The sequence below is a fragment of the Toxorhynchites rutilus genome, chromosome 2 (assembly GCF_029784135.1).
Source record: "Toxorhynchites rutilus septentrionalis strain SRP chromosome 2, ASM2978413v1, whole genome shotgun sequence".
Lineage (NCBI taxonomy): Eukaryota > Metazoa > Arthropoda > Insecta > Diptera > Culicidae > Toxorhynchites > Toxorhynchites rutilus.
Window position 1 is genome coordinate 73,420,419 of NC_073745.1, and position 23,601 is coordinate 73,444,019.

At 39.2% G+C, this 23,601-nt stretch overlaps 1 protein-coding gene across 3 annotated transcripts in view; it reads right to left on the reverse strand.

Moving 5' to 3' along the window:
* Positions 1–1,624: 1,624 nt before the first annotated feature.
* The window catches only part of LOC129771594 (D-beta-hydroxybutyrate dehydrogenase, mitochondrial), a 285,257-nt gene continuing 263,280 nt past the window's right edge, over positions 1,625–23,601 (reverse strand). For all 3 annotated transcript variants that reach the window (XM_055775390.1, XM_055775391.1, XM_055775392.1), the window contains 3 exons: positions 2,690–2,843; positions 2,235–2,593; positions 1,625–2,172 (listed from right to left, as the gene is read on the reverse strand). In XM_055775390.1, the coding sequence (XP_055631365.1) occupies positions 2,014–2,172; positions 2,235–2,593; positions 2,690–2,843 (672 nt within the window). In that variant the 3' untranslated portion in view covers positions 1,625–2,013. The remainder of the gene's footprint in view (positions 2,173–2,234; positions 2,594–2,689; positions 2,844–23,601) is intronic.

Here is a 23,601-nt window from a genome sequence, read left to right on the forward strand (position 1 = left end):
GGAGGTATCGAGTTATGGAGAGAAGAATGCTTGTAAAATCAATCAAAGATGCCACGAAACCCATCGAGTTAGGGAACATATCGAGATACAGAACATCGAGTTAGGGAGAGTTGACTGTATTAGACATTTGCAAAAAAGTGACAGTCACAAACAATGATAAATTGTTTGTATTAGCAATTCCGTAAAAACAAGCATCGTTCATTTTTTTCAGTTTTTGTGGTTGTTTCAACTATTTTGCTTGTTGTTTTCATGTTAAGCGCTAGAGAATGTATGAACCTTCAATAAATGGGTGAAAAAAAATGATATTTTATGGAGAAATCTTATTATTATTATTTTTAAAATTAATATTGAGGTAGTGTTCGGAATATGAATAAAGTTTCTACGCATGATTCAAATTCCGAACGCTTCATTTTCAAATGTAAATTTACAAAACTTTAATGCTATAAATAATTGAATAATCAAAACCCTGAAATTCTTTGGGTTATAGCCTTCATTTTAACATCATTTACAGGTATCGACACAGCTTATAGTTTATAATATTAAGCATTTGTAAAAAAGTGACAGTCATAACTAATGATAAAATGTTGCAAATTCTGTAGAAAAAACATAGTTAATTTCTCAGTTTTTGTAGTTTGTTTCAACTATTTTGTTTGTTGTTTTCATGTAGTGCTAGAAATGGTAAGAATCTACAATGAGTGGATGAAATAAAATGACATTTTATGCAGAAATCATTAAAATAAGTGTTCGGAATATTAATCAAGTTTCTACGCATGATTCAAATTGCGAACACATCATTTTTAAATGTGAATTTACTGAACTTTAATGTTATAAATAATTTAATATTCAAAACCCTTACATTCTTTGGGTTATAGACTTCATTTTAACATCATTGACAAGTATCGATACCGATAGAGCGTCCTTGGTCCCGAAACCATGTAAACCATAAGAAATAAATATAATCAATAATTACAAAAGCAAAATACAATTTTTTCGCAAGCATTACATTTTTCCAAAAAAAAAGACTAACTAATTGACTTTAATTTTATATATCTATCATATGAATCGGTCCAGTAGTTTAAAAGTTATGATTTAAAAAAATGAATTTTTGCTGTTCGGAATTTGAGACAAAATTGTTCGGAATATGAGTCACTGACAAAAATAATGTTCGGAATTTGAAATAAAAGTGAGTAACTCATTAGTGCCCAGCGTATGAAATTTAATACTAATGTATAAAAATAATTTAATAGAAATGCCCGTTTTTGTGTCAGTGTAATTTTATCTGTCATTTTTGTTGTTTTGTTGTGTATTGAAGTTTGCAAAGTTCAAGTTTCACGCAAAAGTCGCAAAGTAAACATAACCTACACCTAGGCAGTAATTGGTTAAACATATTTTTAGTTTTTCACCATGTATATGTATTTGTAAATCAATTTTATTGTAGTCAAATGAAAAGAAGGCTTTATTGTATCCAAAAAATCAAATTAATTTCGCGAAAGAGTACCATTTTGAGTAATGAGACACTAGTTAATGGCCATCAAACCTTAAGTGTTCGGAATACGAGACAAAACGGTACTCTAAAACAGAATAAAGAAAAGGAAAATCATCATTAAAAGAGACATAAATAAAGTTTCATTTATTAAGATGTTATTTCTCCTTAAGAAAAAAAATTTACAGACATATTACATTTTCATAGATATTTAGAAATTATATTTGGCCTCACTGCGGAGAGAACTAATCATGTTGGAAGCTTGTGCAAAGTTTCTTCCATATTGAAGATGTTGAAGCTTGATCTATCCATCGATTTATAGTTATCTGAGCAAAAAAATTATACAATGAACTATAAGCTAAAAAAGTTTGTTTGCGAGAAACAGAAACATAATATTTCAATCTTTTTTTTACGTTTTCGATTGATTTTATTTTATCTTCAGCTTATGTGGCAGCAATAAATATGTGTAGTTTTGCTCGAAGCTTTTGCTATTGAGCTTCCAAACGACGAATACACAGAATTACACACACTTAAACTTTGTAGAAAAGCTCATAAATTGGCCGCGGCAAATGCTCGGCAACGATGGTCTGCAACTTTTCGTAACGTGATAACGGTGTGTAACGGAAAAGTGGGAACGAACGAATAATAGAGTCGGTTAGTGCACGAATCGTCGAATGGAAGTCGCATTCCTGGAAATTTACGAAAATAATTATGCATCATTTCAGAACGAATGTTTGGTTTTTCTTCCTACCGTCGTAATGTATCTCTCCATCGAGCGGATCGCTTGCTCGAAGTATTCCTCGCCGTAGGTAATTTTCTGCTCGTCGCTCATCAGTTCCCACATCGCTTTGGACTGCTCGAGCATGGTCTGGTCATCGAGCCAAGCATTTCCGGCGGTGAATTCTCCCGCGCAGATAATCGATACGTCGACGGTTCGTGTTTTCAGCTCATGCCTAAGGCACGAGGCAAGCCCTTCCACGGCAGCCTGGGTAGCGCACTGAACTCCTCGCACCGGCGAAGGGATGTGGGCAATGGCGGACGAAAGGAACACTATACGTCCCTTTGCCCGACGGATCAATGGCAGCATAATCTGGGTAAGCCGTGATGCTCCTGGTGAATGAAGACAAGCAAGAAGAAAAAAAACATAGCAAATCAATCTAAAATATCAATCTTCTCCTGGTAGTAGCGGTCGGTGGTTGGCTTTACCGAGAACGTTAATGTCGAACGACTTTCGCATTACCGGGAACGGGATCCACTCCAGTTCGCCAAGCGCACACCACATGTCGCAGTGTACAAGCGCCCACAGTCCGTCGGATCCCTCTGGCAAGTGCTCCGTGATGAACAAAGAAGCTTCCAGCATCTACAAATTGGAGGAAGGAGGAAGGTAAAAAGAACACCAAACCTCATCAGACCAAGATAGATAGTCGAGACGAATAAAGCACACATTTCCCAAGTCTTGCGAGGCCAGCCAGCCAGCCCAACCTGGGCGGAACTTCCCACTCGTAGCTGCAAGTTGTGATTTGTTGCACATTTTATCATCTTTCAATGCAATACTAGCACAACAATTGCAGCAACAGCGCTGGAAAAGGGCAACTTGAGACTCTCTCTGTCCTCGCTTTGTAGATTCATATTTTGTGTCTGTGTGTATTTTATGGAATGTAAATTTCACTCGTCACCTGAGGGGGTGTTGTCCCCGACGGAAAATAACTTACAGCGAAGGACAGGGAAAAAAGCTGGGCAAAATTGGATCAAGGTAAGATTGCAGCGAAATATTCCCTGCATTAGTCGCTGGAGTCGCTTTTTGTTCCTTCGCTCGTCCACTCGTCCATCGTGTCGGGCACATGGATGCAAATGTATAAATATCCAGCAAGTAAAGTGCATCACGTTTCGGAGTCCTTTATTCTGGGACCGGGGGAAGTCACGTGGATGGGGCCTAACAGCAGCAGGAAAACATCGATGTGGTTTCTTCCGTATCTTCTAGTGCTGATGGGACGCGTGTCTCTTTCGGTTCGAGAAAGTACCCCGGAGAATATGCCAATGTCATTGAGTAGAATTTTATGATTATGTTAAATTGAATACCGGTGATAGCATAGGGAGATTTATTTGTTGCCATTATCCTTACTCGGATTGAATATTTAGTTTAAGTTATAGCATTAATTTTGCATAAAATTTGTTCATGTGGGCTACCCATTTAAACCATATATCAATACGCAATCAAAAAACTATGGATGGGTTATACCTATGATATAACCGCAAGGTTGATGTAGGACTGCCGTTGGCTTAGTAATCATTTGTGTTTTCTCAATTAGAAATAATCGCACCTCGGATGTTCCTCATTGGATACGATATCGCTGCTGTACAGAGCTATATTTTGTATGTATTGATTAAATTATTGATTAAACTAGTGAATGAATGAAACAATTTACGAATTCAATTGCAAACAAATCCCAATTTAGGTCAGTTCATGCATTATGGTAGTGGTTATCGCAGCAATTAGTTATCAACATTTTGCCTAATCGTCAAAGTAGAAGTTGTATCCGCTTTTGTAGATCGTATTAGTAAAACGCATTCCGGAGTGTAAAAATGCATGGGAGTATAAAAAGTACTGCCAACATCTGCAATGCCGATTTTCTCAACTTATTGGTTTCGGAATCTGTGTTGGAAAACCACATTTCGGTTTGCAAAAAATGCAAGCGAGTACAAAAGTACTCGCAGCTTGCATCTCATTTGTAATGCCAATTTCCCACGCTTCATGGTTTTGAAATCCGTGTTAGGGAAACATTTCCAATTTGCAAAAACGCAAACGAGTACAAAAGTTCCCGCTATTTGCATCTAATTTGCAATGCCAATTTTCCCTGGCCCCATGGTTTTGAAGTCTGTGTTAGGGAAACATCCATTCATTCCAGCGATGGTACCTCAATCGTTGCGCAATCATAACTGAGTGGATTTCCGAGTGACACTCGCTTTTATACCGATTGGTGTTATTTCAATAGCCTGTTTTGAAAGCAATTTTAAGGCTATTGAAATATGTTTTTGGATCGAAAAGTAACAAGCATAGAACGCGTAGAGATTTTATCTTTCGAATGAAGTGTATATCATACCATTTCGTTCAGTTCTTTTGAATCTCTTAATGCTCAAAATCACGTTCTCCAGAGCGTATGTGACAGTGATGTTCGTGATCAGGCCCAAGGACTTCTCACAGTCGAAACGCACATAATAATACCTTTGCTAAGTAGAATAAAAAAATTGGATACCCGTTTATAGATCCCTCACCATGTAATCTCTTGTGCTGGAAAATAAAAGCGGAAGTCCGTGATTAACTCGTTCAATGCAAGCTTTCACATTTAATGTTTTTGACGTAGGACTACGTCTTTCATTTCTATACCGGGGTGTAAAATCAAAGTAAATAAAAAAAATTGAAAATAACATTCAAGCGAAGAAAGTTTATTTTAATGTTTTCTATTCATGTAATAATGCGATCAATTGCATTTCGTTTTGTGATTTTTCAATCAAGTGCAATCAACAGGAACGTTTCTGAAGATGATTCTTCCCCATCAGTAGAATATTTTCGTATCCAATGTTATATGCATAAAACCTTGTGCCTCCAACTTAACGCTCTCGTTTCCCCCCAAAGTCTCCCAAATATTCAATCATTCAGAATTGATTCAGATACAACTAAAAACAAATGATCACTAAATCAACAATAGTCCTACGTCACCCTTACGGTTATACCACAGATATAACCTACTTCCTGCTTTTTATGATTTTTGATTCGATGATGATGATTAATTTTTAAATTAATTCTAGGTTGTCTGTATAAATACTATAAAGTATCATGATAATAAGTGTTTCAATATGATTCCATCCAGTTCCGCTCTCCTGAACCATAGTTACAACTTTTTTGTTTCCTTTTACAGAAATCCCCCAGGAGGTTAAATAAGACATAAAGCTACACGAAACCGACTGTCCTACGGTCAGATGAAGGAAAAACTGGATGTTCAGATGACCCTCAGATAAGTTACCCTGAATGAAAAGCCGAATCGGCTGAAGTTCGCCCGGAAATACAAGGAGTGGAAGACAGAATGGCGTAATGACGAATAAAAAATCGGAACTTTGAGGGTGGAAGTGAAATTGTATGGGGTGCCTTTTCTTATCATCCAACATTTTTGATTTGATTCATCTCAACTCGAATGAATGCCGGAATGTATCTGCAGCTTCTGGAAGACGTTCTAATCGGTTTCTTTGAAACGACGCGAATGAAGAAATCATTTTTCAGCGGGACAATGTGTCTATTCACGTCTCCAGGCAGTCGAAAGTTTGGTTTGCTGAGAAAAATATCCCGCTTTAAACCAGCTAAACTCTGCGAAATCTTGACTTGGACGGTTTTGGCAAACGTATGTTAGTTTGACAGCATTTCCAGCCTCAAGGTTATTCAAAGATGTGGTTCCAATAACGATATAGAAACACTGTACAAGCTGATTCGATGCCAAATCGTATTTTTGAAGTGATTCGAAACATCAACAATAAATTACCTTTAATATAAATGATCTGTCAAACATGTACACAAATAGTAATACATTATGTTTTTGAAAAAACTTTAGAAAATAGTACTCCGGTAAACAAATATCTGCCACTTTAGTAAATATCTTTTGACATAGGATTACGTCTTTTGGGAACTTATTGGGGTACAAATTGAAAATCGAAAATTGAGCACATCGTGAAAATTGTCCAATTTCAAACGCTTATTGCATAGTCATTTCATGATGGATTGATGAAATGTTTGCATCATTCGATTTCGGCACTCCATAACAATTTTTTATATTGAAGAAAATAATATATGTCATGATACTAACTATCGAACAATTGAAAAATCTCAACCCCTATCCTAACGGAAATACCCTCTTCTGGTTGGTCGATATTGACGACACATGCGGCGGTTCCCTAACAGAGACATTAAAACCAAGCAGCCTGGGGGAAATCGGCATTGCGAATACATGAAAGTAGGGGTACTTTTGTTCCCACCGAAAAGTGTTCCCTAACAGAGACATCAAAGCCAAGGTGCAATCCTATTGGTCCGAAAAATCATTTCAATAGCTTAAAAATTGTTTTGAAAGCAATCTATTGAAATCATAACAATCAAGCTCATTAATGATGATTGGTGATCGCAATGTTTTCCCGAACACGGACGCAAAATCTAGGCACCTGGAGAAACCGTCATAGCGAATACATGCAAACTGTGATTTGTTTCGCTCGCATGCATTAGTGTTTGGGACAGGGCACTGCATAGTCATAATCAACTGAGGATAGTCAGTTGACTATCTAACTGACTTTATCCGTATTCAGTGATTAATGATTTTTGGCTTCTTCACGCAGTTTCTCCGCCAAAACGACTAAACAGTCAGTCGGGCGTTTAGTCGCTATCTCCCTCTACCGACTCGACTATATCATTTCATTCTTCCCAGTCAAATTGTCCTCATCGCATTTTGAAGTGATTTCTCCCAAAAACGAATTCGTTCCTCTCTTTCTCTCTCCCATGTACGTGTGCATTTATCGATGTTTGAGTTCAACGTGGTTTAACATACGCTACAGGTGAGCTAGATTGATTTGTATCGTAGTGTGTGTGCGCTATTTTGCACGCTATTTACTAATATTAACGCGAGAATCTTTATAGCATACTTGATAACTGTCTAAGTTCGTTGGTTTGAGTTTAAAATTGATGATGATGGTCCCACCTCTTTCCCCTACAAAAGCTTGAGCGGGACGAGTTATCTTATTGATAATAATTGAGTTACTGAGTTTATTACATCATACTAACCAGTGAGCACATTAAATTGAAAAGAAAACGGACTGGTTATCCAGACATAGATTACTAATCGATAGAACAATTTAAGCCTTTGTCTAAAGTATTCATTCCATGGCATGTCGAGAGAATTTCCAACCCGGGAAGACCCTAGACCGATCGGGAATTGAACCCAATGCCTATGTCAGTATTAGCCATGAATTTTCAAGGGAAATCTCGCTTTATCAGATCCCCGACCACGGCCTGCAATTGCGATCGTTTCCGAGTTCTAGTAGCTGAACAAACCCAAGCCTTATTATAGCCGACACTTCAGGCCCATCACTTTACATATCCCAAGGCATGTCAAGAAAGTTTCCAACCCGAAAAAATTCTTGACCGATCAGGAATTGAACCCAATACCTATGTCAGCATTAGCCTAGAATTTACGAAGGAATTCCCGCTTCACTGGATACCCGACAACGGTCTGTTAATCGTTTTCGAGACCAGACAGCTGAGCAAACCTAAGCCTAATTCCAGCCGATACTTCAGGCCCTACATTCAACGTGGGGTATAAACGTGTCAACCTGAATCTGCAATGAGGTCCGCCACAACACAGAAAAATCTTGATATAATTATCTGTTGAGAAGATGAATTTACAAGTATTCCGATTGAGCTATCCCTAGCTTACCTCAGGTTTCCACATTAAACCCATTTGAATGCTTTCATTAGAAAGAATAGTTTTTGCATATGTTCTATGTTAAGTTGTCTATGTGTGCTAACGCGCGCGGGCTCAAGCTATTGAAGATTTCACAAATATTGTTTAAGTTAACCATCATCATTATAGTCTAAAGATAAGAAAATACAAATATCCGTTAAACTTCGTCATCTTACACACTAACATTAATTATATGCAGGGTCAAAAAATTATATGCAGGGTCAAAAACTCTTTACAAATACTACGGAATATTCGAAGGCTTGTTGCTGTCTTTGCTTCATTTGGTAATGTGTTATACAGGTGATATCCTTTATAAAAAAGTGAGTTTTGGGTACATGACATTCGAAAGTTCATGGTTCTGAGGTCACTTGCTTGCCTTGTGTTATATCGGTGCATATCTCTTCCATACGTTATCGTGTTTTGTAAATAGTTCGGTGTCATGCCGCTAACCATCTTATATATGAACGTAAGAGTGCAATATTTGATACGCTGTCCCACTGACATCCATTGTAGGCATTCAAGCATAAATCTTCGTGGAGTAAGTCGATCGCATCTCAATATCAAGCGCATGGCCTTGTTTTGAACAATTTGCATTCTATTCAGTTGCCTCTTATTTGCGAGAAATAGCACAGATGCACAATAATCGAAATGTGGAGCGATCAATGCTTTGTAGATGGTAATTTTACTTTCAAAGGTCAAGAATCGATTAATTCTACAAAGCACTCCATATTTTTGAGCTGCCTTCGTTATAGTATAGTTTATATGTTCGTCGAAGCGCAGCGTTTCGTCAAGAATAACTCCAAGATATTTGATTGAAGTCGTTCTTTCCACAGTTTGCCCATCGATAGTTATACTAAGACTATCACTGTCAAGATTGCGTGTCGATACTACCATATACTTTGTTTCGCTAATGTTTAACTTAAGTTTTTTCCATCTCAACCATTCGTCTAAGTTTTGCAGTTCACGGTTCATCTTGACGAAGCAATCTTGCAATGTCTCAGCAACAATGAATATCACTGTGTCGTCAGCAAACAAGTTTACGTCACTGTCATTTAACACCTGTTTGATGTCATTAATATAAAGCAAGAAAAGCAGCGGCCCCAGAACACTTCCTTGAGGTACACCCAGATTCACTGGTCCCACCGATGATTCACTGTCCCTGTAAATAGTGATTTGTGTTCGCCCGTTCAGGTAACTTTCAAACCAGTTCAATACAGGTCCAGTTACATTATAATTGGAAAGCAAATCAAGTAATTTCATTCGATCTACTGTTTCAAAAGCCCTCTTCAAGTCAATAAATACAGCCAATACTATTTTTTTTTGTTTCGATAGCCTGTTTCCATTTCAGGAGTAATAAATTGAGAGCCGTTTCACAAGAGTGGTTTTTCCTGAACCCTGACTGTTCCTCAACCAGAATTCCATTTTTCGTTATATGTTCCAACAGTTGGTCTTTGATAACGATTTCGAGGATCTTTTCGTATAATGGCAACATACTAACTGGTCTCTGGTCTTCTGGCTTGGACGATTTCGGATTTTTTGGAATCGGTATGACAACAGATTTCTTCCAACTATGAGGGCATTCGCCACGAAGCATAGATTCATTTATTATATATAGTAGATTTTCTTTGATTAGATCAAATGCATCTACTAATACGGTTTTATTGATATTCACAACACCTACACAGTTTTTCAAATCCATTACTACCTTCCTAAGAGTTTCCATGTTGATAGTTTTAAAGCATCTCAATTGTGAAGACAGGCCAGGGAAAACAAAATTCAGTCGATTTGATGGAGCTACAATACCATTGTGGATTTCTTCCACACTTGAAGTGAAAAAATTGTTGAGTTTCTCTGCTGTTATATTGTTATTTTCCTTTTTACCGTCAAACTCAATGTCGATATCCTTGCTGCCGCCTGGATTACATAAAGATCTGATTTTTTCCATAGCTTCTTCGGATCATGCTGTATTGTATTTATCTCATTTTGGATGAATTTATTCTTGGAATTAAGTTCACGTACATAAATATTTCTCCATATTCTGTACGTGCTCCAATTTCCAATAGTTTTTGTGCGTTTAGCTATTATTAAGTAATAATCTCTTCGTCTCTTTATGTTAGCCAACGTAGAGTTATACCAGGCTTTGTTACTAATATTTCTGAGTACTGGAACGGCAGTCTGACTACCGGCAATTATCTGTTTCATTGAAGAACAAAGCGCTTCTTCTAGATTTTTTGCAACATCATGAAGAGAGATTCGTTCTCCAATCGGAGTTATTTTGTACTGTAAAACAGATTGCAATATTCGTTTTGAATAATTGTTCCAACACTATGATTTTTCCTTTTTGACGTAGGACTACGTCTTTCATTTCTATACCGGGGTGTAAAATCAAAGTTTCGAAAACGAAAGCGTTACGCCGGAGACCGAGATTTTGAGTGTTAATAGCTCCTAAACAACTGAACGAAATGGTATGATAAACACTTCATTCGAAAGATAAAATGTCTACGCGTTCTATACTTGTTACTTTCTGATCCAAAAACTTGTTTCAATAGTCTTAAATTTGCTTTCAAAATAGGCTATTGAAATCACCAATCGGTATATAAGCGAGCGCCGCTTGGAAATCCACTCAGTTCTAATTGAACAGTGATTGGAGCATGTTGTCGTTGTTGTGGTGAAGCTCTTCATTTATCATGAAAGCGCGGATGAACGGTGTCACCAAGAGCCTGTTTGTGCACCTTAGGCCAGAAGGGAATCCATCAGGAGGAGAGTGATGCTACAAACGGTTCCCCGGGAAGATCTCGAAGCAGCCGCTACACACACACACACACACATACACGCACGGAATTCTTTCCGTTTGGATCGAGAAGATCCGGAAAATAAGCTGCCAGTTCCTATAGGAATTTAAAAATACATTCATGTGAAAGAATTTATTTGAATGTTTTCTATCCATGTAACACTGTGACCAAATATGTTTCAATCAAGTGCTATTAACAGATGGTTATCGAGTTAGCATTAACCACTGGTGGGCTTCCAGTATCGAGGAAAATGTGGAAATATCTAATCGTTACTGAAAATAATCTGCCAGCTCCTCTGGGAATTTAAAATTACATTCATATGAAAGAGTTTATTTTAATGTTTTCTATCCATGTAACACTGTGACCAAATACATTAGGTTTTGTGATTTTTCAATCAATCGCAATCAACAGGATAGCTTCTGAAGATTATTCTTCCCCATCAGTAGGATATTTCCGTATCCAATATTGGATGCATAAAACCTTGTGCCTCCAACGTAACGCTCTCCTTTTCGAAGTTCTCCAAATATTCATTCATTCAGAATGAATTCAGATTCAACTTCATACAAATGATCTCTAAATCAACGATAGTCCTACGTCACCCTTGCGGTTATACCATAGATATAACCCCCTTCCTGTTTTTATTTCAGAAAAGTCAACATCAGAAAAATGGTAGACCATTCCAATTGTTTCATGATCCGAGATTTTGCTATTGTAAAAAATTTCAATCACACCATCGTCGAAATTCGTAAATACTAAGTCAATGGTCGTCGAAGATGTTCTGGTTATTCTAGTGTGATCATTTATTCTTTGTCTGAATCCAGCGGCTTGGGTGATTGCTTTTAATTCAAAAGATTTCCTATGCTCGTCCCAATCAATGTTAAAATCACCAGTTATGACAATCCTTTTTTGTTCATATACTTGTATGTGCTGTAGCCATGCATCTTCCAAAAATTCTAAGAAGTCCTTGTCACTAGCACTAGGCGAATGGTATATTCCAGCGTATATTCCTGAATTTTATTTTTTTTGTCTGTATTATAGTGATTTTCAACTCATTTGGCTGGTTCGTCACTTTTTACTTCCATTTTTTGGAAGAATGTCGGGAGTGAGAATTGAACTCGTGACCTTTAGCGTGAGAGGCATGGATGTTACCACTACGCCAGATCGCCTCCGCAAACCTGAAATTTTGCATCCTCTGACTTCAACGGCTAGAAACCAATTGTCCCCATATGTTCCATTGAAAATTTCTTTAAAATATAAAAGGTTTGAAATATACATAGATACGCCTCCAGTATGGGCAGATCTCGACAAACAATTGATCATTGTGTATCCAGGTACATTGAATCCATTCAGATCAGTCAATTCCGTTAAATGTGTTTCAACCATAATTAATAATTTCGGTTTTTCATTGGACAACAATATTTCTATTTCGTCGAAGTGTGTCCGTAATCCAGCCACATTTAGATAAAGCGCATCATATTTTTTCAATTCTCCTTTCTTGGGTGGCTAAATAGAGAAGTCCACCTGTTCCTTCTTCCTCTCGTAGTCTCGGAGGAATATAGGGCAGTTTGTACTCCACGCGAAATGTTTCGTATCTATGTCTATTCTTCGTTCGTTTTTAATTTTGTTACAATTTGAACATTGAATTTCTTCGGATGTACAGTCCTTGAATTCATGATTTTTGCCACATTTCGGACACACGCTGTGTTTTGCTTGGCAGTCGACAATTTTGTGACCATATTCACAGCATTTGAAGCATCTTAGAATCCTCAATCCATCAATAACTCGACATTTTTCAAACCCGCAAAATACTGATTTAGTCTCTATCATTTTATTATAAGTATACCCATCGACTTCTATTATAGCACTGTATTTATCATATTTCATTTTATTATTACAATAGATTTTTCTTACTTCGAAATGTTTGGTTTTGTCCAACGAAGGGTTCTGTTTCAACAACGCAACTTCATTTCTTCGCTAAATCCTATAATTTTGATCGTCGGTCTCAATGCTTCTGGTATCTTAACCTCGTAGTCTTGACCCAGTTTTTTCTCAACATTAACCTTGATTAACTCAATTGAGGTTTTATCTGAAGCAGGGACAACAACTGTAACATTCTTCCCGTTTCGCAATCCATTTATATTCAATCCTTTGGGATTGACATTATCTTTCAACATTTTTCTAGTAATATCAGATTCCTGCGTAGTTTTTGGCTTTATGATTAAATTTTTTTCCCTGGTCAAAGTTTTCTGTTATTCACGATGGGTAGACAATAAACCGTCCATTGATTGGGTACTTTTTTTTGCATCAGAAATCATGTTTTCGTTCCTCTTTTTATAGAAGTAAAAATAAGATTGCGTACGCGGGAAGTGTGGATTGAAGTCAGTTGAATAAAGAAGCAAATTTGCATTCATTAGCAGGGATGGTAAAAAATCACAATCAACGATCAATGAATAAGTATATCCCTCTAGTCGGATGCTTTTAAATCACCCCCAGCAGGCGATGCTCTTTTATTCTTCATATGTACACAGAGAGAATACTTGGAACGGTTAGCTACCAAGATCTCAAAAAAGGAATATGAAAGCGGTGTCCCCACTGCTTGCACTCTCTAAGCATTACTTCTACTCAGTGTTGAAAAATATCATCTTCGTTCAGCTCAAAAGCTTATATTTTCGGGCTAGGTTGCATCGAAAACCTATATACTCCAAACGAAAATCAAAATGTCAGATCCAAGAAACCATTGAATCAAGACGGGTCTATGGTACTAGGTGAGGCCGTTTCGTCACTAAGTTGGTTAGGGGAGCGGTATATGAAAACAGCACGGAAGAAAGTAGAAGGGGAATTATTTGCTTGTAGCGTGAAAGATACAGACTAATCACGAGCGAGCTTCGGCAATAGCGTATTGTGTTTTGTTTACAAACAAAACACAGTAGACTTCCAAGATGGCTGAAGAATGGTTTTAGCAAGTTGGCCCACCTTAGTATATACTTCTAGGCGCCTTGCATTGAATATGAGCAAATGAACTTTTGTTCATCAATATGTTTTGATGTTTATTTTTCCACCCAATGTCATTTTCATCTTGATTATTCAGAATGCCAGAACAGAATTTCATTTTAGCCAAATGAATATCAGCTGTTGTTTACTTTAACCAGAGGTAGCTGTGTGCGGCTGGATTTTATGTAGGTTGGATTGTACTGATGCTTAAGTCCTTCCAAATCAACGCAGGCAACAATAAGATTATGATGTGTTGTAATCCATTTGACCATCGAGTCTAAGAGCAATTGTTATTCAATTGCAATACGGTGTTTAGGGATCGTTCGCGATGCCGTTGTTACCGTCTCGCCAAACAAAATCCTGCGCGATTTCTTGCAAAGATCGTTTCATTGAGCTCTGATTAATTTTATTTTATTTTTGAATTTTGGCTCAAAATCAATGCCAGAACGAATATCGTTTCGAATGTGAGAAATATCAATTTGTTGCTTTTGATATTCAAATAATAAACAACAGCGAAGTTATGAACCCCACTCAATGCCGCATTCATTCATTATAGCAAATTTGTTCCTGCATCAGCGATATGAACAAAGTGAACTCGTTTAAACAAAACAATTGTTATTGTCATCAATATAATGAGGGCAATGTGTTTCGAGCTGAAAAAAAAGTCATTTACACTGAAATAAAATCATATTCATTACTCGTGAATATTTGTTGATATTCTAAGACACTGCTTCTACTACTCATGTTTTATCGTGAGTGCAAGCCACAAACGATTAATCCCATTCCATAGATCGGATGATGAGTTCTTGATCGGAAAGTGTAACAAGAGACGATCAACTGAAATCTTACGACACTCATCGAGGGATTTTTAATTCTCTATTGCACAGACCGCAGTGAGTGGCTGACTCAGTCTCGTGTCGATTTTATTTTGCTGTCGTCTCCCGCTCGATAAACAGCAGACGGGTAATGGATGCAATTGATTAATTTTATTACCAGCAGATTTGGGCGAATCTCATCCTGCCCAAAATCGTTTTTGACGTAGGACTACGTCTAACCGGAAGATATAGGAGGTGAAATGGAAATCTAGGCACTGAACAAGTAGGAAAAAATGCAAGATTTGGAACGCTTATAACTCGAGCATTTCTCAATAGATCGCAAAGGTTTTTTCATCAATTGATAGGATATATATCTACGCATCTATCATAACGAATAACGTTTCATTTTTCTTGAGATAAATAGTTGAATAATTGTGAAATATGAAGCATTGTCAAAATGCACTATGTGCCCATTTTTGATTGGTCCATTTTGTGCTCCTCAAATCGTACCGACCAAAACGGGCAACCAGAGCTGCAGCGAAATAGAATGAAACACGATTGGAAAGGAAAAAGAAAAAAAAATGAACGAAACATTGGTCGCAGTCTCACACATGCGTAATTCTCGAGCCAGCCAGTCAGCTTAAAAATCTCCGCTCCGCTGCCGTAACGATCATTCTCATTCAAACCGTACACCACATCGGTTCGCATCACAACACATCAACAAACCAACACAAGCAGCCATGTCTGGACATGGTAAAGGAGGAAAAGTGAAGGGAAAGGCAAAATCCCGCTCGAACCGTGTTGATCTGAAGTTCCCCGCAAGGGTAGCTAGGCCGAGCGCGTTAGTACCAGTGCACCAGTCCACCTAGCCGGCGTTATATAGTTTCGGCCGCCGAAGTGATCGAGTTAGCTGGCAAAGCTGCTCGCGACGATAAGAAAACCCGCATTCGGAACAGAACACATTCGGTTCGGTGGACATCAAGACAACAGGCAGTTGCAGCGAGTGGCGAGTGGCAAACGCAATCGCAAAACGGCATCAGGTAGCAGAAGGAAAAAGTTTGTTCTTTATACAAACTGCTTTGGTGGCAAATCCAGAGCAAGGCGGCATCGAGGGCGTTCGAAATGGTTTTTTTCAAAACCACGAGTACTAAGTTTTCTAAATTGGAACCATTCCATAAAACACGGCGCTTATCAGGGCCATTAAACCTTTCAAAAAAGAGTTTACGAAATACAGTTCAATGCTTTCTAAAATGATATCCAAAATAATAATAAAACACAAATTGATTTTTTCATAATTCGTTTGCCAGGATCTGATGAGCATGTGAATTTGGCAGTTGTTCTGAGCTTATTGATAGTTGGGGACTTTCCTGATTATTCAATTTTCACCAATTCTATTAATTAAATTGTTTCCAGATTGAAAGTACAGTAATTTACTATTAGTTCGACATTTAGCTAATTGGACGGACATGTAATGCGACTTATTTAGTTGGACATTTTTGTAAACATAGAGATCCAAATTATGACCCCACATTGAAAGTCGACACTGTACCACTGTCATCGCAAATGTTCAATTACAGGTTAAAATCGCCTCCAATGCGACACTAAGTGGTGCTTCGACACGTCGCGTTAAATGTAATTTACTGTACAACATGTCACAAGCAGAATGGGAAGAAATTTTCCAACTGTGAAAGCTGTGGCGAGTGGCAAACGCAATAGCTAAACAGGAAGGTTTAACCGAACAAGATGGGGATATCGAGAGATAACAAAACAATAAACTCTTTAGATTGAAGATAATTTTGTGATCCTGAAAAGGACCCTTTTTAGCCTTCATGTGAAACCAACGAGCGAGCAAATAGTAATGAATGTATTTTTTTGCCATCGCCGTGTGGTTGTACGGTATCGGCATCGTGGACGTAACAAAGGAGGACAAGTTAAGGGAAAGGCAAAGTCCCACTCGAACCGTGCAGGCGTGCAGTTCTTCGGTGTATCCGCCAATTGCTCCGCAAGGGTAGCTAGGCCGAGCGCGTTTGTACCAGTGCACCACCTAGCCGGCGTTATATAGTTTCGGCCGCCGAAGTGATCGAGTTGGCTGGTAAAGCTGCTCGCGACGATAAGAAAAACCGCATTCAGAACAGAACACATCAAGACAACAACAGGCAGTTGCAGCGAGTGGCGAGTGGCAAACGCAATCGCAAAACGGCATCAAGTAGCAGAAGAAAAAAGTTTGTTCTTTCTACAAACTGCTTTGGTGGCAACTCCAGAACAAGGCGGCATCGAGGGCGTTCGAAATGGTTTTTTTTCAAAACCACGAGTACTAAGTTTTCTAAATTGGAACCATTCCATAAAACAAGGCGCTTTTCAGGGCCATTAAACCTTCCAAAAAAGAGTTTAGGAAATACAGTTCAATGCTTTCTAAAACAATATCCAAAATAATAATAAAACACAAATTGATTTTTTCATAATTTGTTTGCCAGGATATGATGAGTATGTGAATTTGGCAGTTGTTCTGAGCTTATTGATTTTCACCAATTCTTAAATTGCTTCTAGATTGAAAGTACAGTAATTTACACTTATCTCGACATTTAGCTAATTGGACGGACCTGTAATGCGACATATTTAGTTGGACATTTTTATAAACATAGAGTTCGGGGTCCAAATTATGACCCCACATTGAAAGTCGACACTGTACCACTGTCATCGCAAATGTTCAATTACAGGTTAAAATTACCTCCAATCCGATACTGAGTGGTGGTAATGCGACGTGCCATTGAATGTAATTTACTGTAAAATATGTCACAAGCTGGATAGGAAGAAATTTTCCAACTGTGAAAGCTGTGGCGAGTGGTAAATGCAATCGCTAAACAGAAAGGTTTAGCCGAACAAGATGGGGATATCGAGTGATAACAAAACAATAAACTGTTTAGATTGAAGATAATTTGTGATCCTGAAAAGGACCCTTTTTATCCTGCATGTAAATCCAACGAGCGAACAAATCGTAATGAATGTATCTTTTTTTTTCTTTCTTTGTTTTTAAGAGGCTTTAAACTTTGCAGTTCATTCGCCTCTAGCTCAGTGAAGAGCCACAATAAAACCAGCCAGATGGGACTGGCGAAAGGGAAACCAAAAAAATCACTCATCAGATCTGTCCGCTCGACTCTCAGTTAAAGAAGAAGGTAGGAAGGGATCCTATGCTTCATAAGATATTTAATATATGCTGTAAAGAAAAGTAAATATTTACTGATCCGAGGACCAAAGCAGTAACGAAGCACAAGTGACCCAGCGAAAGGCGTGTTCCAAAAACAAAAAAAAAACAAAAAGGTCCTTCTCAGGAGGATAGGAAGGAAAGGAGTGGAAAGGATTTGGGTGGGATTAGAGGAGTGGAAGGGGGTGGGAGTGGTATGGGAAGGAAAGAGGGGAGGAGTAGGGTGTGGGGTGGTTGTGAAATGAAATGAAATACAGTTTGAATAAAATATAGTGGTTTTGAATTTAATGGTATATAGTATAGCTGAAAAATGGATTTTTCAGCTATACTATATACCATTTCTATTTAATGAATTTATCCTCCTTGGTGAGTGTGTCTGTAAAGTTAGGAAATCAGTTAAGTAATGTAATAAATGGAATATATATGTGAGAATATGTATTAATAGATGCGTGTATATACATGTATGTAGTTACATACATGTATATACACACATGAACACGCATACATGACCGTGAAGTGGCGAACTGTAATAAATGAACAATTTCAAAAGTATTTAATGTTTCGATTTAGATTTTACCAAAGAAGTCGGTTTCTTTCAGAAACGCAATAAGATTGGTTTCTTGGGTCTCGTCTCTACTGAGGATATCTCGGAGACTCTGACCTATATTGTGTCGGGCTCGAGCATCTTTGGTATGTTGGCATTCTAATAGAAGATGGTTAACGGAAACGGGTGCTTCATTGCAAGCACATTAGGGTTTTTCGGCTCTGTAGAACAAGTGTGAGTGGGTGAAGTTAGTGTGCCCAATTCGAAGACGGGTAAGGACTTGCCTTTCCCTACTATTGAGACGGTCCTCCCAAGGGAGAGTGGAATTTTTGATTTGATGAAGATGAGTGGGACGGCTGTTTATCCAGTCTATGTCCCAACTTTCACGGACTTGCTGTTTTACCAAGCGGACAATGTCAGATGGAGGACAGGGCATGTCTGGGGGTTCTATTTTGCTGCCCTTGCCGGCCAGTATGTCGGCGGCTGTGTTTCCGCGGATTCCTGAGTGACCAGGAACCCAGCAGAAGGAGATGTTTTTATCTGAAGCAGCCTCTCCTGTTTGTATTATCCATGGGTGTTTGCTGTTTCCACTTAGAAGATCATGGAGACAGCTAGCTGAGTCGGAAAATATTGTGGTAGGAAGGAAATCATGGGTGCATTCTTGGGTAGCTATTAAAAGAGCGAAAGCTTCCGCACTGAAGATGGAGCATTGCGGTGGAAGAGAAAAGCTACCTATGTATCTACTCTCAAAAATTCCACATCCAACTCCATCGGCATTGACTGAACCATCTGTATATACCTGGTGATTAATTTGAAAATTGGATGCAATGAGGTTATTGAAGCAAGCTTTGATTTTTGGAGAAGGGTCTCCCGCTCGGACAGCCTTAAGAAGATCAAGGTTAATGTTCGGCGGTTTGACGTTCCAATTTCTTCCCGTAGCAGATGGCCGTTCACAAATATTGGGGAGGTCTTTGTTTGTGAGGTTGTTGAATGATGTTTTTGCCCTGCGTATTAGTGGGACATTGTGGTCACTGTCGGGAAGTGACAGGTGACGGATGGCTTTATTTGTGATGGCTTTTGTCGCCAGGTGTTTGAAGGGAAGTTGACCACTTTCAGCCATTACGACAAGAGTGGGGCTAGTGGGAAAAGCTCCGATTGCAATCCTGACTGCTTTATTGTAAACTGGTTGAATGGTGTTTAACACACCGTCCCCTCCGCGGCTGAAGGTGCCTATTCCGTATAGGATTTTCGGGACCAACCAAACGTTTACAATATTCAGCAGTGTTTTTCTGTGACCAGAGGCTAGGTTGCCTGCAATAGCCTTGATGATGTTCAGCTTCATTCTGGTGGCTATTTTGGTCTTTTGGGAATGTGGTAAGAAGTTGAGTTTCTTATCAAAAGTAACTCCTAGTATTTTCAATGTCCTCGTTGTGGGGATCGGGATTTTGTTAAGTTGAAGATAGGTTCTCCTACTGAGATGTTTTCCAATGTACATGTGCTTGGATTTCTCCGGGGAAATTTTAAAACCTGTTTTTAGAGCCCAGTTTTGGATGGAGTCTAAGCCGAAGCAGCTCGTAGAGATAAGAGTTATGTCATCTGCATAGACTATGATCTTTATGTGATCGGGAATTAGTTCGAAGATGGATTGCATAGCAATGTTGAAAAGGGTAGGTGAAAGTGCTGAGCCTTGGGGGAAACCGTTTTCAGGGATTTTTAAAGAAGACCTATGGTTGTTGATGATGGTTTTGAAAGACTGGTTTTCAAGGAAACTTTTTATGAAGAGGCCTAACCTCCCACGAATCCCCCAGTTGAAAAGGCTTTTCAGCACTGGGTATCTCCATGCCCGATCGAAGGCCTTGGATAGGTCAAGTGAAACGATATCTATGTTCTGTAATTTTTCAGTTGCGTCGTCTAGGATTTTTTCGATTGCTACGAGGCAATCTTCTGTACCTTTTCCCGGGCGGAATGCGAATTGTCTGGAATCAATCAGCTTATTTGACTCGAGAAAGGTCGTTAAGCGTCGATTTATTATTTTTTCCATGACTTTCCCAACACAACTTAGAGGAGTGATGGGGCGGAAATTGTCGAGAAGATGATTGTTCATGTCTGGTTTCGGGATACAGATCATTAAACCCTCTTTCCAGCAACTGGGGAGGGTTCCACTGTCCCAGACTTTGTTGAGGAGCTTCAGAAGTGCTTTTTTCCCGAGATGAGGTAGTTTCTTTAGCATCGGGTAGCTGATGTCATCGGGTCCGGTGGATCCTTGTTTGACTTTGTTCAATACCCAATCGAGCTCTTTGAGGGAGAGGTTTTTGTTGAAGTCAAATTCCACATCGGTATGAAAATCGATGGGAATTTTTTCGCATTCCGTTTTGTGGGTTTGAAAGGTTTGGTCGTAATTTTGATTGGAGGAGGCAGATGCAAAGAAATCTCCGAACGCCTCGGCGATGATTTTCCGGTCATTGGTGTATTGACCGTTAATAAGAAGATTATACTCTTTGCTTCTTTTCTTGCCATGAAGCCTACCAATCTTACTCCATAACTCCTTTGTCGACGTGTTAGGGTTAATTTCGCTGACGAATTTAGCCCAACTATTGTGTTTGGCTGAATTAATGGCAGTTCGAGCTTCGTTGCGAGCCCTTTGGAACTCTGTGAGCAGAGTGGGCTTATGGGGGTTATCCGGATGGGCCTTTCTGAGTTTGCGTAAGGCCTTACGTCGACCTTTGATCGCTGCCTTCACCTCAGGCGACCACCATGGGACGCATTTCCTGCCAGGGATGCCACTGGTTCTAGGGATGTGCAACATTGCAACCTCAAGGACAACTTTGGAGAATTCCTCGGCTGTCCAGTCTTGTTTAGCGGAAAGGCGGTTTTCAATATCAAATTGATAGCCAGCCCAGTCAGCATATTCAAATTTCCATCTTGGCCTTGTTGGAAACTCTGGAGAAGATTGGCCGAAGGAGATGAGAATTGGAAAATGATCGCTGCCGCAGGTATCATCGTGAATGTTCCATGAAAGTTTTGAAGAGAGTTTGTGTGATACCATAGTAAGATCAATGGCCGAAGTAGTACCAGTATGATGAATGGTGTGTTGGCCGTTGTTTAGAAGGAGTAGGGAATGGTCGGAGATAAAATCTTCGATTATAGATCCTTTTTGATCGAGGTATGCGCCTCCCCAGGCGTATGAGTGGGCGTTGAAATCACCCATATGTATGATTGGGGCGGGAAGTTGGGAGAACAGATGGTCCAGTTGGCCTCGTAGAGTGGCCGGATTAGAATTATTAGTGATGTAATGTATTTTTTTGCCATCGCTCCCTTTTAACGCTCATTCGTTCGTCTCGTTGGACTCGCCTCTCTGGCTGAGTCTGCCGTTTTGGTTCTATCCTGTGAGTGTGTACCGCTAGAGTATAAAACATGCGGACCCCAAAAAAATATCTTATTTTCTTTCAAACCGTAAACCCGTGTGGTTGTACGGCATCGGCATCGTGGACGTAACAAAGGAGGACAAGTTAAGGGAAAGGCAAAGTCTCACTCGAACCGTACAGGTCTCCAGTTCCTTGTTGGTCGCATTCACTGATTGCTCCGCAAGGGTAACTAGGCCGAACGGATTGGTGCCGGAGCACCAGTATACCTAACAGCGATTATAGAGTTTCGGCCGTCGGAGTGCTCGAGTTGGCTTGCAAAGCTGCTCACGACAATTAGAAAACCCGCATCAAGAACAGAGCAGCTTCGGTTCGGCGCTCATCAAGGCAACAATTAGTTTCAGTGAGTAGCAAAGTGTTTCTCCGGCACGTCGCATTAAATGTAATTTACTGAACAATACGTCACAAGCTGGATGGGAAGAAATTTCCCAACTGTGAAAGCTGTGGCGAGTGGCAAACGCAATAGCTAAACAGGAAGGCTTAACCGAACAAGATAGGAATATCGAGTGATAACAAAAACACAACACCAAAGGTTCTTTTCAGAACCATCAACATGTTCATAAAGAGTAAACAGTAAACTAATCCATTTTTCAGGTAGATAGGTAGGTATTCTCGTAGGAGAAGAAAATAAAACAATATATTTAAAATATATATTTAACAAAAGCTGTCCCCTTTGTATAGTCCTACGTCACTCCGGTTATGTCCCCGACATTACCCACCCGTCTTTTTTAGATTCCAATAATTCTGAACATTCACATTTCTCTCCAAATAATTTTTCCAGTAGTAATTCAATTAGTGACTTCACAAAACACCTTTCGAATTCGATTGAATTTCAGACCCTTTTTTATTTTGTAGATAAAACGGATCACATATTTGATTAATTCAATTCTGTGTGGTTACGTTCTTCGTTGCGAATAAATGTAATGAATTAGTATGGACGTAAGTTATTCATATATCGTGGACTTCCGACATATGTGGCAGTAGATTTATCGAACGACTAATGTTTTTTTTATATCCCTTCAAACTTGTTGCATCTCTCAAGTGTACATACTGCTTTGACCGCAGATTTGCATGGTTGAATCTGGTTAATTTCAGGTATTCAGTCTTCATTTGTCGAATGAATACTGTTGGAACAATAGGTATCGCAGCAAATGATTATCAACATTCTACCTTATCATCAAACGGTGTGCGAAGAATTTCAGTGAACTGACGGCATTACAATATATGCTTTGTGAGGAATACACAATTATTAAAGGGTGTGTCACATCAAATTGCATCACGGAAAAAACGCTGTAGAAATTAAATTTTTAGGAATTATATCTTCAGCTTTCGCTTATAATCAAATAAGAGTGTATAGATTACGTTGGCCATGCTTCACTGTCAATTTTTCGTAAATTTGGAAAAATGTCGTCGAACGAAAAAGAGCGTCGTGAATTAATCCTGTGCACTCATTTCGAGAATCCGGAGTTGTCACATCGGGACATCGGTAAGATGCTGGGAATCGTCCAATCCACGGTCAGCAGAGTACTAAAACGATACTTCGAGAACCTAACCATCGACCGGAAGGTGAAGAAGTTGAATCAGTTTAGACGTGATCCGACGAGTTCGGTCCGGGATGTCGCCAATAAGCTGAATTTGTCAAGTTCATTCGTCCAGCGGACCAAGCAGCGGGAGGGCCTGCGTACATACAAGGTTCAGAAGGCTCCTAACCGCGACGAAAGGCAAAACATGGTGGGGAAGACGCGAGCCCGGAAGCTGAACACCGAAATGCTGACGAAGCCGCATTGCCTGGTAATGGACGACGAAACCTACGCGGACTTTCGTCAGCTGCCGGGCCTGTTGTTCTTCTCCGCAGAGG